Raw genomic sequence first — 13,722 nt, 5'->3', positions numbered from 1 at the left:
TTAAATGTAATCTGAAAGACTATATAAAAATTAATCTCAATGTTTAACAAAAGTCATCCAAATCACCAAAATCAATAGCAGTGACATATAGCTATTTAGCTCTTCCTTTTTCAGGATAACTGAATAACACAAATTGAAGCATTGTCTTTTCTTCTTCTATCAGCTACCCTGTCCCCCAATCCAAAATCATATGCATAAAAAGGCTTCAAAAGAAAAAGTAGAAAGGGAGAAATAAAAGTGGACCTGTGAGGTTCAGTGCCATCCAAGATGGGAAAAGTAGGAAATCTCAAGTACAGAATTTGTATCCGCTTCCAATTGCTTATGGGCTCAGGTAAACTTCTTTTGTCCATAGCTACTCACACCGACTTTCTAATAAAGGTGGTACATTGAGAAAATCTGCTCTCACTTAATAGCAGTCAAACAAAGGCATGAGTAGAAAATAGCACAGAAGGAAACAGAATTACAGAATAGTTTACTGTCAGGTTTTTTTTTTCTTTTTAAGGAATCAAGGACTTAATTTAAATATACATAAAAAAGGAAATCTAGAGCAAGAACAACTGCTTCATCCCAACAGAAAACTAACCCACTGGGTCTTAGGAGAGTAAGTTATATTACTCCCAAGATCCAAAGAAGTAACTCAACATATTCCTCTGGATCCAGATGGAATGTTACTCAGGAGCCAGGACGCTTATCAGTTTGTTGCTGAGACACCAGTACAGTAGGTCTGATAGTTTCATAGCTCTAGACCTGAAAGAGACTTCAGAAAGCCATCTAGTCCAACCCTGTCATATCACAGATGAAAAAACTGAGGCCCAAGGAAGTTATATGTACTTGCCCAAAACCATGATGATATTAAGGTTCTGAGGTACAACTGAACCCAGGTTTGCTGACTATAGAACCAGTGGTCTTTCCTTCACCTTGTGTCCTCAATTTCACAACATAGAGACTTTATAGCCATATTGTATACTCAGATAATATAAACTAGAAAAGAGAACTGGCAAAAGCATTATAAAGGAAATGATAAAAACTACATGCTAGAAAGAAGCCTTTCACTCTCAGGCACTCGTGCATGCGCGCACACACACACACACACACACACACACACACACACACACACACACACACACACACACACACACACACACCATTTAACCTGGAATTTCAGCTATCTAGACTGCCTTGCCTTGCTAATCAAAGACATCTTCTTTCTAGTTATCAATACATGCTATTAAAGCCTTGAATACTATAAGATTCCTGATTTCAGTACTAGCCACTTAGAAAAACAGATAAATCTTCAACTATCCATGAAAATGTAATGGATAAGGTCCAAGTGACCAGAGGAGAGGTTGCCAGTTGCATGAAACCACAAACACAGCTGAGTCAAATCAAAACAGAAATAGAAATCTTTTATAGGAGAGGGGGAACAGGGCCTCATTTGACTCTTGCCCTGTGATTATTGCTGCCAGACCACAGGCTGTCTAATACCTGTAAATGTAGCACTTCCCAGATCTCTAACTCAGGTAGGCAAAGTACTGTTTAATGTTGGAGCTGCAACAGTTCAAAGCCACAGCAGGCTTGAGTTAAGGTAAAGTTTTCCTTATGTCACCATTCAATTCCTTCAGCAATTGTGCAGTATCACCTTGCTTGGCCTTGTAGTAGGTTTTGTTTAGCTGTTATGGGATGCCACTTCAAATATGACCGTTCTTTACTTTTTTTTTGTTTTTTGCAGGGCAATGGGGGTTAAGTGACTTGCCCAGGGTCACACAGCTAGTAAGTGTCAAGTGTCTGAGGCCAGATTTGAACTCAGGTACTCCTGAATCCAGGGCCGGTGCTTTACCCACTTCGCCACCTAGCCTCCGCACCCCACCCCCTTCTTTACTTTTGCTAGCAAGTCAGTGAACATACCTTGGAAGTCTTTGGATTTATCACAGAATATAAAGTAAAGGCATTTACAATGGAAAAAATAATCTTAAGTTTTTGAAACTTTTATTATTTAACTAAAAAAATTATTCTCTCTCTTGCCCACCCTACTACTAATCACTATTAGGGCCTGGCTATTAAAATAATCTTAATTCAATATAACCAAAAGTTTCTTTAAGCCATCCTCCCAAATGGGGCAAATAGCACTGATGGGATTTTTTCCTTCCTTTCTCATACACACACACACACACACACACACACACACACACTATATATATATATATATATATATATATATATATGGAGGATGTGGGGAAGGCGGAGGAGAAGGCTGAAGTATGCAATTTAATTTTTTAAAAGCCAGATTTTTTTTTCTGAAAGAAAAATTGCACACAAGCTGAGACCTTGTATGCCACATTTCAGCCTGAAACCATTATAGCCCCCTGAAAATAGGGGTTTCTAATGGAAATATTGACAGCCCCTCAATTATAGTGGCACTAGCAGATGCTGCTATAATAAAGACTATTGCATGTTCTAATCAGGCCTGGTTTAAGAATATTAAATAAGGTTTTTTTTGTTGTTGTTGTTGTTAGCAGTGAGTCCTTTCTTGTCATTCTTCACATCAGTGCATTAACAACTGCACACAGCTGTCAGAACACTAAGCTCATGTTTTTAAACAATTCTTACCAGCTTTCTTCCAGATCTCCTCTGGCACATATCCAGAAGCAGGCCTGTGAAGGAATTCCCGATGTGATTCTAGGAGGAGAAGGGGATATGGGGGGAGGGGAGGAAAAGAAGAGAAGGAGGGAAAAACATCATAAGCATTGTTAAGTCGTTGTACATGATTTAGAGAACTGCCCGTTTTCTTGGATCCTTTACTCCTAGCAAAATTATTTAAAGAATATTTTATTTTCAGAAATTTCAAAAGCCTCAAATCATCAGATCCTAAATAGAAGAGATTGACACTGTATTGGTCCTAATGTCTATGTGTTTCAAGTTTATCTAGTTTTTAAAAGTAAAAAATAGTTTGGGAGGTTTGGGTTTTGTTTTGGGGTTTGGGGGGTCTTTTTGGAGGAGGGGAGATGAGATTTTCAATATGGAGAAAAATCCTTGTTTTTCATTTGTTTTATAAAAGAAAATTTTATTGAATGATTTTTTTTTTGCAAGAGGAAGAAAAAGATCTGCTAGAAGACAAAAGATAAGCTAAGGCGCCAATGTGCTATAACTTTGAATGCATAGCTTTCAAGAGAAAAAAAAAGTGGAGGGGGCATATCTCCATGTCCAACTACTTCTCACACTTAAGTGAATACTATCAAGTAATAAAATTGACCACTGTTGTTTCAAATGAATTTAAGGGAGAGAGAGTTGAATTTCACATTAAAATGTGAGCTTGGGTATAATGGTCTGGGAGAGGAATTTATTGAAAAATTAGTCAGCATATGACAAAGTTTAAGCATAGATTCTAATTGCTAAAATCACTTTATATGGATAGGAAACATGATGGATGATAAACAAACACAAGGACTGTAGTTTTTTTGTAACCCTATGCTTTAAAATAAACCTAATAGCATGTTCTGTCTAGCATCTGACACACCTGATATATTGAACAGAAATTCTATGCTGGTACAAATGCCACCTTCCACTTGAAATTTTGATTAAAAATACTTTAAATTCCCATTTATTTGGAAGCCAACTCAGTAGTAAGTTAAAACAATTGGAAATTTTCTGAAATGTCATTTTATGAGAAAAGCAAATGATATTAAAAGAGGTTCACCCAGAGTATTTGTTTAAAGGTTTATGAAATGCTTTCTTCATAATGATACCAGAAAATCAACTGCAAATAAGGAAGTTTACACTTGGAGTTAAGGGGAAAAACCCAATCCTTCTAATAATTAGAAGTATCCAAAAAAAAATTCCCAAGAAAGAGGTGGTTAGATATACAGTATAGGGAAACATCAAAGAAGAGGCTAAATCGGCACCTTTTTAGGGACACAGTATTGCAGATTCTTATCAGATACATTTAGATGATCCTTGACACTCCCTTCTTATTTGAAGTCTTATTCCCTAAACTAAATCAAAACATCTCCCAAGGTATGTTGTGGTCAAGATAGGGCCCAATATCCTACAAAGGGTTAACAGATCATAGATTTATTTACAAGTGGAATGGATCTCAAGAGCCGTGACTTCAACTCCCCCATTTTACAGATGGATAAATCAAGGGCAAGTGAGATTAAGTGACCCATAGACCTCAGCTAGGAAGTGCCAGACAGAGGGAGGAAGCACGCCAAGGCCCTTTGATTCCAGAGTTAGCCCACTCTCCAGTGAACCATATAGCCTCTGTCTTCTACAGTTCACAATCAGTGTTTGCAGTACAAAATTATTTTTTTGGCCCCTTTCATCTTTGAGATACTATAACTCTTTTTTTGTGATTAAGGCACTGAAATAATCTTATTCAGTATAAACTTACTGTCAGATATGTTTCATTGTGTTTTAATATTTCAAAAACGGGAAATCTAATTAAGATGTTGATATTACAACTAGAACATCGATAGGCCATGTCAAACTTTCCTATATCTTCTGAGGGCTGTTTTCTAAGTCAAAATACATGGATGATGGTGATGGTACCGATTGAAATATCCTGTTTAGTAGGTACTCAACAAGAATAGGACTTGTCATTTCTATAAGAAAGGGTAATTTTCACACTCTTTTGAACAGGTGTTAAAGGGAATGTGATTACACTCAACAAAAGGTCTACCACAACACTTCAATTTTTATTAAAAGTCCATAGAAAAAAGACATGAAGAGTCACAACTAGTTAGCCACAATTCACTAACATACAGAAAAGGTTACTTCTTAGGAGTATAGAGAGCACTTAAGGAAGAATTTATGGGCAAAGGGCAAGAAACAATAATAAAAATGTTAGGCAAAACAGGACATTTAACAATTGCAAGAGAATGAAAAAAAATTTCTAAATGAAAGTAAGCATGCATTAATAGCTTGAAGGCTTCACAACAGCAGGTTAGTACTTTTACTGACTGGGTTAAGAAAATGAGGCAACCTTAAAGTCATCAAGGTCTTAATAGGCAAAGAGCCACTAATTAAAACATGAGTGAACTTGGCATTTGAAATATAATTATCTAGTAAGACCACAAATGAAAAATCCTAGGCAAGAGAAATAGTATTACTATCGCAGTGTGATAGAATACACAGAACAAAAAGCAAAAGTTGCCCAGCTTAATTTCCTATAAAGCAGAAATATTTTTTATAAAAGTTTTGTTGTTGCTGTTCTTATAGTCTGACATCTAAGAATCAACCTAGCAAAGTTCAGTGAGGCCCCTCACTGAACCAAAAGATAGGCCACGAAAGATAGGCCACCAAGGGATGGGATTTTTTTCTTTTACAACCTACAAAGATATGGAAGAGTTGCGATTGCTAATAGGGGAAGGCATACCCTTGCATAGGAATACATGGATGATGATGATGATGATACTAAGGAATGAAAAAACATTTATTAAGCACTTACTATGTGACAGCTCTTATTTATATGGCACTTCGTGATTTCCAAAAATGGCTTACCAACATGATCCCATCCAATCCTCACTACAAGCCTATGATTTTTTTTTTAAATCTCCGTCTTGCAGATAAGGAAACTGAGGTTTGAAAAGGTTAAGTACTTGCTCATAGTCACAAAAATGTAGGAAGCAGGATTTGAACCCAGTTATTTCCTGACACTATTACAAAACAAGCTGGATTGCTGAAGTATTGGTCCAAACAGAATGAAATTACATTACAGAAAAATGACCTTCATAATGTTCCACTCCCTGAATAATGACAAACTAGGGGCATGAACTGATGTCCTGAGTTCCATTAAATTTATGGACTCAGTGGTAAAATTCTGGTTTCCCTGAGATAACATATTGTATTCTCAAACCACGAATACAGTTTGAGTGCTTAAATATCTTTAATTATAGAATGAAATATCTAAATCAGAATATTTTGAGAAGTTGGATATAAATGAAGACGTTAAACAATGCCTCACAACACTGACTACAATAGTTCAATCACTACTCCCTCCCAGTTCCTCGGGTTACACACTGCCAGGTACAAACACAATGCAAATCTCCCAAACTGAGAAATATGAAGAAAATATCAAAAAAGTCAGTCCATGGAAAACATTAGCACTATTCATCCTGAGCTATTTTGCAAAATGCTTTTTTGAAATTCAAAATGGTAGTGACTATATCTTTACAAAATAGGACATGGATATAAACATCTACTCCAAACTTGACGTAAAGGTCTTTGATTAGCTACCAGATGCTACCCATAGCAGGGGGGGGGGGGGAATGGAAGTACTTATACTACAGACTGCAGAATTCTGCTTTATCATATCTTGACAAATATTATTATAATATACCCATCTGGACCTAAGAGGAAAAAGGTTTTAATAAGCAGCTTATTTTTTCTTTTGCAGATTAAGTGGCACAATCAAGTGTGTTCATATAGAGTATGATTTTGAACTGATTAAAACAAAAAACTGCTTTACAATCACATAAATTCTTACATTAGACATTTTTATCTCCCATAATAGATATCATACATGCAAGCCCTTTGTTGTTTTAGATTATCATCTCTAACATAAAGGGACCATCATCAACTATGTGAAGACATCATTCAGATTTTGAAATTTTTTAATTGAATTTTTTAATCTGAATCACCTAGAAAACCTTGATTGGCCTAAAATGAAGAATTATTTTTAAATTGGGGATAGGAAAAGAAAACAAACAAAAAAACCCTGGCATCTTCTTCTTCTTTTTTTTTTTTTTACAGGGCAATGGGGCTTAAGTGACTTGCCCAGGGTCACACAGCTAATAAGTGTCAAGTGTCTGAGGCCGGATTTGAACTCAGGTACTCCTGAATCCAGGGCCGGTGCTTTATCCACTGCGCCACCTAGCCGCCCCTTGGCATTTTCTAAAAGACGATTTTATTGTTACATGTGCATATTTGAATATAAATTGCACACATGATAGGGAATTGCTTAACATCCATCAATGATTAGCAAATTGGTATAGTGTATCTTTATTAAGATGACTCTTTATCAATTTATTTCTTATTTGAAAGTCAACACAAGCATTATGAAACTGTTAACCATGGGCTTCTGAACCACTAACTTCATTCCCAAACTTTGAGAACAAAAGAAACAAATATAATTAATCATGTTGCTGGAGTCATTCAACATAATTTTAATGTGCTTAATCCACTCTTTCCCAACTCCCCCCTCAATGGTGATAAGTCATCAACAAATGAATGATTAGGGTGAAGTAGCAATGGTAGAGGCAACTATGATAAATAATGGACACTGAACTATGAAGTTTACATACACAAAACAAAATTGGTCTTCTAAAACACCATGTTGTTATTACGTGAGTTTAATCTTACTATTAATTAAATCAGTTAGGTGATTTTTCTCTAGCAAACCAAAAGCCTATGATGCTAGTGTTGATATTATCATTACATATCACTGTTGTAAAAAGTGATATGAAAGGCTGAAGCTGTTTCTATACATTTAAAAGTCAATTAAGAGCAGTTTAAAAGGTCAATCAAAACATTGGTCAAAGAAACTGATAATGAAATATATCAATCTCCTTATTGCAAAGACGTTAAGGATTATGGGAAATATTCTTCTATATAATGTCAGATAAGAAAACTATCAATTCTTATTTATCTATTTCTCTTTGTTACAAGAGAGGATACAGTTGTAGAGCATGAAAGGTAAATTAACCCTAAAGTAACAGATGTAGTAAAAAATCATAAATATTTAACAAAAAAAAAATACTGACTGCTAAGATAAAAAAATTGTAATACTACCATAATTTTAGCATTCTATTGGGCCAAAATTCTCAGAGAAAATATATATTTCTGCTAGACTGAAAATTACATAAGAAGATGGACAAGATCTTATCTAAGTTTGTATTTCCATCCCCAAGTACCTAGCACAATGTTCTTTACTTTGAAGCTAATTAATAATTATTTGCTGAACTAAATTAAATGTTTGGAATTTCCTGAAGAATACACACACACACACACACACACACACACACACACACACACACACAGAGCTATGGACAGAGGAGACCAAATCCATGTGGAAAAAAATGCCATGGGGACCGTGAAAAAAAAGATGAAAGGGCAATCTATGAAGCATGAAAGAGATGGAAGATGGACTACACTTACGACAGAATGGAGACCATTGGATTATAGATACAGCAAGGGCCGCCATCAATAAACATGAAGGGATGAGCTGATAGCCTTTGAAGGACCAATGTGGTCTCATATGGCCCAGGACAGCAATGGTCAAAGCTTGGCAGCACCTAGGCAGGGCCTTCATCCTGCAGTGGACAGAATGAGGCTGTGATCATGATGAGTTCTATTACATAAGCCATCAAAAGACAGGAATGGTTCTGTGATTTCACCTTTAGTTGTTATAAAGAATGACATTTATAAAGCTAATCAATTTAGAAAACTGAACACTCATTTTAAGAAAAACCAGCCCAACCCAGTAGTTACCTATTAATAAGCCTAACAAGTAAGGAGTCTTCAAAAATAAGGAATTTTAAAGTATGATGGGGAAAACACACATTTAACTAATGCTTCCTCCCCAACCCAACATGCAATTACAAGGAAGACCCTCTTTAGCTCTGCCGAATGATCTTCCAAATTCATTTCAGAGATATGATGAAAATGAATTGATAATTAATTGCAAACATTTAGGGTTATATTTGATTTTTTTTCTACCTACCACTCAAAACTAAGAAAGGAAAAATATAAACATTTACTGAAATTAGAGAGAAAAATGGTCCATAGATCAGTAGTTCTTCAAAATGTGGTATGAAGACCTCTTGGGAATCCCCAAGACCCTTTCAGGGACCCATGAGGTCAAAAGTATTTTCAAATAATACTAAGATTTAAATTTCTAATATGGTAAATATAATGACCCCCATAAACAATAGCTCTTTGGGAGTGGAGGAAATCCTCAGTAAAAAGCCCCATAGACCTTAAAGTCTGAGAACCACTCCTCTAGATAAAGACTGACAAAAGTCAGCTTCTTTCCATATTTGTTAGATGAGCATTTCTCTTCTCTAGTTTTCCACCCATTCAAAAAGGATAATGCCTACCTATGAATTATTCTTTGGAAATATTTTGCAGATGAAAGTGCATAATGATAACCGCAATTTCTGCATCTTGGAAGCCAATGGAACACATGCTTATGACATAATGCATAGTAATCATTCTCTTAAGCAATGAACATTATCCTTACACCAGTTAGAGCCAAAATAGCATCTCTACAAGCAGCAAATAGCACTGCAATTGATTGTTCCTTCTTGAGAAAGTAAAACAAGGAGAATGAACAGTTCCTGAGTAGGACTAACTCTTCTTTGAGGAATAATTCTTCAATCTTAAAAGAGAAATGTTTCAAGTTATTATATTTTTTTTAAAAAAACCAACATTTTCTAAGGACAATCAGCTTGTATGATTTCCTAATGTTTTTTTAAAAGTTCCTAAACTTTCAAGTTAGATTACCTTGGGGTCAGGGTGGGGATTTTTGTATGCCATTCTTCCCAACAAAAATTCAGCCCTCTCCAAATAAAAATTAAACTACTTTGAAAATTAAATAGTACCTATCATTACCACACTCATATATTTCTACAAGGTATGATGTATTGTCAGGCTCTAACCTCTGCAACCTCAAAGACGTAGTTCTATTCTTATTCAGTCTATTTTGATACCTGTTCTGTGATGATTTAAGACTTCAGAGGGAGAAAAAAGATGACTGAGAAGGGTATGAAGCTCTCACAAAGATCCCAGAATAGTCAAAAGTAGTAAGACATTTAGTTAAGAGGGAAAGAATGGCTCAGGCCATTGAAAGGGAGAGGCAAAATGAAAGACTGAATGTGAGTTGGAGAGTGTAGGAAGATAGAATGGAACTAAAGAAACTATATGGTTTGCTTCAACAGGCAAGGGTTTCCAGACCTTTTGAAAAACCCACACATGCTAATCACAATCCATGTTGCCTTAAAGTCAAATATATGTCATTTCATTGTGGCTGACTAGTATTACCCAGATATTGTCAGATAGAGCTCTAGAAAAGAAAATTCTTCTGCTCAAATCTATCATTTTATCAAAGCTAAAAAGTTATCAGTAATGGTCTCATAAACTTGTTCTCTAAGACAAGCAAATGATCTAGTAGAAATACTTACAATCCATCATAAATTTATAAGGATGTTTTTTTTAAAAAAATGAGCATCATCTTGTACTTCTCTGCCTATCTTACAAGGTATTCGTTGGGGTTTTTTGTTTGTTCTGCATGTGTCAGAAACTCAGTAAATAGACATCAAAAAGCAAACATTTCAAAACCACAGGACAACCTAGAAATGACTTCAAGGACAGAAATGTCATTACAAATGAAATTTACTATTATTTATAGTGGTAGCAAAAAGGCTATTTGAATGATGAATCTTCAGCCACTTCTCAGCTATAACTCCTTAACCACTCACTCTAGGGCAAAATCATATTTTTGAAGATTAAATTAACAGATTAATCATATTACTTTTGCTATTCCCAATCTCTTTTGTGCTGGTCATGCTGAATCAAATTCTGTTATCTTTAACAAAAACAAGACAGTGTTTGAATGTAGATACAATGCCATCCCTGGTATTTCCACATGATGATAGAAGTAGAGTGCTATTTGGAAACTCATTTTAATAGAAGTCTAATGGGTTAAAACATTAACACAGCTTCCTAAATTTGATACCTTGTGATCATCACCTTAGCATTGGGAAAACTGGCTGAAAGAACTGTGTACACCCTATATATATATATATATATATATATATATATATATAACTGCAGTATATATATATATATATATATACTGTGCAGTTATATATATATATATATATATATATATATATATATATATATAACTGCAGTAAGCACACATTCATGAAAAGAGAAAACATTTTTTCGGGGGGCAAAGAGAGGGGGATTATTTATAGGCCAATGAGATCTGATTATTGCCATGCAAACACCAATAAGAAGCCAACCACTGGGGCTGTGTGTTAGATGCCAATCCTTAGAAACTCTGGGTCTATTAAATTATCTATCTGCCTACCCAATGGGCTTCCAAAAGTGGCAACAGCCCCTTAAATAAAAGCAAATTGGGTTTTGTATTTTTTAAATACAATCCTCCTTAATAAAGCCTACTTCAAAGTGTTATACAATTTTTAAAAGCTTCTCAATCCCTTTCTACTGAAATTTTAATTACTATGGAAAATTTTACCTCATGTTCATATTTAAATACCAAACTATTAGTTAAGTAACATCCATTTTGCCTTGCCTCCCTTGAAATTGAGAATTTCACTGTTATCAGAAATTTAAAACCCACCAAGTCAAAATTTTCTTCTATTAGGCAGTGACTGAAGTGTGTATGACATCATAAAATAGAAAAATTGCTAGCCTATGTGCTTGAGTCAGTTTTTTAAAGTCAAGCACATTATAGTGTCTATGCCAATCAAAAAACATGGCATATTCTAGATACCACAATTGTGAATGTCATGGGTTATTCATAAAGTCAGGAGACAAAAATTCACACGAACTTTTATCATGTTATTTTTTTCCCTAACATTTTCTTTTAGCCCAATCGATTTTTGAAAGCAAAATCTGAAAGTTACTAAATGACTGGATAGAAGAAAGTTTCTATCCCAATATCCAAGCCCATACATTTGTCTGGGATAATCACAAATATCTCACCATATTGTCTATGCATCTAAGTTTACTAAACGGTTGAAAATTTGGGCTGGGCTTTGTATTATTCAGTTTTCTCTTACCAAACATGAACAAGGAAAAGTATCACTCAGGACTTCATATCATACCACCCTAAATAGTCTCCTTTCATTTCTTCTTTTTGTTTGTTTGTTTCTGTGGGGCAATTGGGGTTAAGTGACTTGCCCAGGGTCACACAGCTAGTAAGTGTTAAGTGTCTGAGGCCAGATTTGAACTCAGGTCCTTCTGAATCCAGGGCTGGTGCTCTATCCACTGTGCCACCTAGCTGCCCCCATTTCATCTTGATTCATGTCAAGTTTAACCTGTTTCTCTTCAATAGGGATGTCACACATTTGCCTTTGAAACAAAGTTCAAGATTATATAGACTCAGAATATGCTTTTGTTATATTCATTAATTACGTTAAATTCTTAAGCTTTGAGTAGATCTTCTATTTTAGGGACAATATGTGAAATAAATTATAACTTTACATACAAAATATGGCAAAAGTCTTATTTGTAACAAAGAACACATTTTTTCAGGTAATCAACTTTTGCCGTTACTAGTTGTATTTATACCATGTAAAGTGGTTGATAACAGTAAAGTGAAAAAGAGATCAAAGTTGGGGGTTTGGGCCTTGCATAATTCAGATCACTGACTGGACTCTTACCCTCAGCTAACCTATGCCACAGAGGACTAGCTGAAAGAAAAACTGAAAAATCCAACCAAGACAATGGACCAATAGTCAACTTTCTACATGAAGGAGTTGGAGTCAGGAAAATGGGTTCATATCTTGCCTCTGATATATGTTAGCTCTATGATCATGGACTAGTCTGAGTGCCCTAAGTAGATGTAGATACAGAAGACATTCTAATCTACATTGGTGGTAAGGATTTCTCCACACTGATCCAAACAAAAGAAATCCCCAAACAAAACAATACAACAAAAATCACTGTTATTAATAAGGTAAAAATGTACATCCTTGTAAAAACTGTTAGTAGGCTCACAGATTTTTTTCACAACCTATGAGAAAATACTTTGTTTCCTGTAGCTTTACCCAAATATCAACATTTTAGAATTTTATTTTTTATATAAGCTGTAAATTTTATAGCTAGCATTAACAGATCACAGATAAACCATTTTATTCTTAGCCCAAAGAGAATGCTATAGTTATTTTATCTCTTTTGCTGATTTGTCAAACAGCATTAAGCCAGCTACATAACATGGGCTGGGGGGCGGGGTCCTCTTTTTGCATCATCAAGGTGTTTTAAGATGTGCCTTTAAAACATTCAAAATACCACAGCAAGACAGAGTTGTTTTGAAGAAAAGGCTCAGAATTAGAAACAAGGAAACCCATTTTCTTTCTTTTTTTTTTTTTTTTAGGTCAGGCAATTGGGGTTAAGTGACTTGCCCAGGGTCACACAGCTAGTAAGTGTTAAGTGTCTGAGGCTGGATTTGAACTCAGGTACTCCTGACTCCAGGGCGGTTGCTTATCCACTGCGCCACCTAGCTGCCCAACCCATTTCCTTTTAAAAGTTGTGCTGTGAACTTATTGGGCAGCTATGAGAAAGGTACTTAATATTTTTATGGGACCATGTTTTCACATGCAAAAGGAAGCTTATGTGACTTAACCTACTCTCCCTAGAATAAAAGTAAATATATAAAATTCTACAAAATTTTACAGCTGGTTTTAAATTACATCTATTTTTAAAAGTTGTATTATTATTTCTGATGAAAAACTAAAAGCTATCCTTTTGGAAGTGGCCATACCTAGTGGAACTGGATCTGGATTGACAGGACTCTGCTGCCTAGAGTGGCTGCTGCTGCTGCTGCTGCCGCCGCCACCTTTCTTTAAGTCTTCTGCATCACTGTATCGCCGGATCCAGTAATTGAGCTCCTCCCTGTCTGCTTCCTGACATCGCCGTAGCACAGTGAGAGATCGCCTTGTTTTTTCTACCATGTCCATAATACAGTTTAAGAGCTAT

At 35.4% G+C, this 13,722-nt stretch overlaps 1 protein-coding gene across 6 annotated transcripts in view; it reads right to left on the bottom strand.

Annotated features, from left to right (window-relative positions):
• Positions 1-13,722, bottom strand: part of RUNX1T1 (RUNX1 partner transcriptional co-repressor 1) — a 178,396-nt gene that overhangs the window by 23,150 nt on the left and 141,524 nt on the right. For all 6 annotated transcript variants that reach the window (XM_043976910.1, XM_043976908.1, XM_043976911.1 and 3 more), the window contains 2 exons: positions 13,508-13,718; positions 2,608-2,676 (listed from right to left, as the gene is read on the bottom strand). In XM_043976910.1, the coding sequence (XP_043832845.1) occupies positions 2,608-2,676; positions 13,508-13,718 (280 nt within the window). The remainder of the gene's footprint in view (positions 1-2,607; positions 2,677-13,507; positions 13,719-13,722) is intronic.

Source organism: Dromiciops gliroides, chromosome 1 (genome assembly GCF_019393635.1).
Source record: "Dromiciops gliroides isolate mDroGli1 chromosome 1, mDroGli1.pri, whole genome shotgun sequence".
In the NCBI taxonomy this organism is placed as follows: domain Eukaryota; kingdom Metazoa; phylum Chordata; class Mammalia; order Microbiotheria; family Microbiotheriidae; genus Dromiciops; species Dromiciops gliroides.
This window is presented reverse-complemented; position numbering and strand designations above follow the sequence as displayed.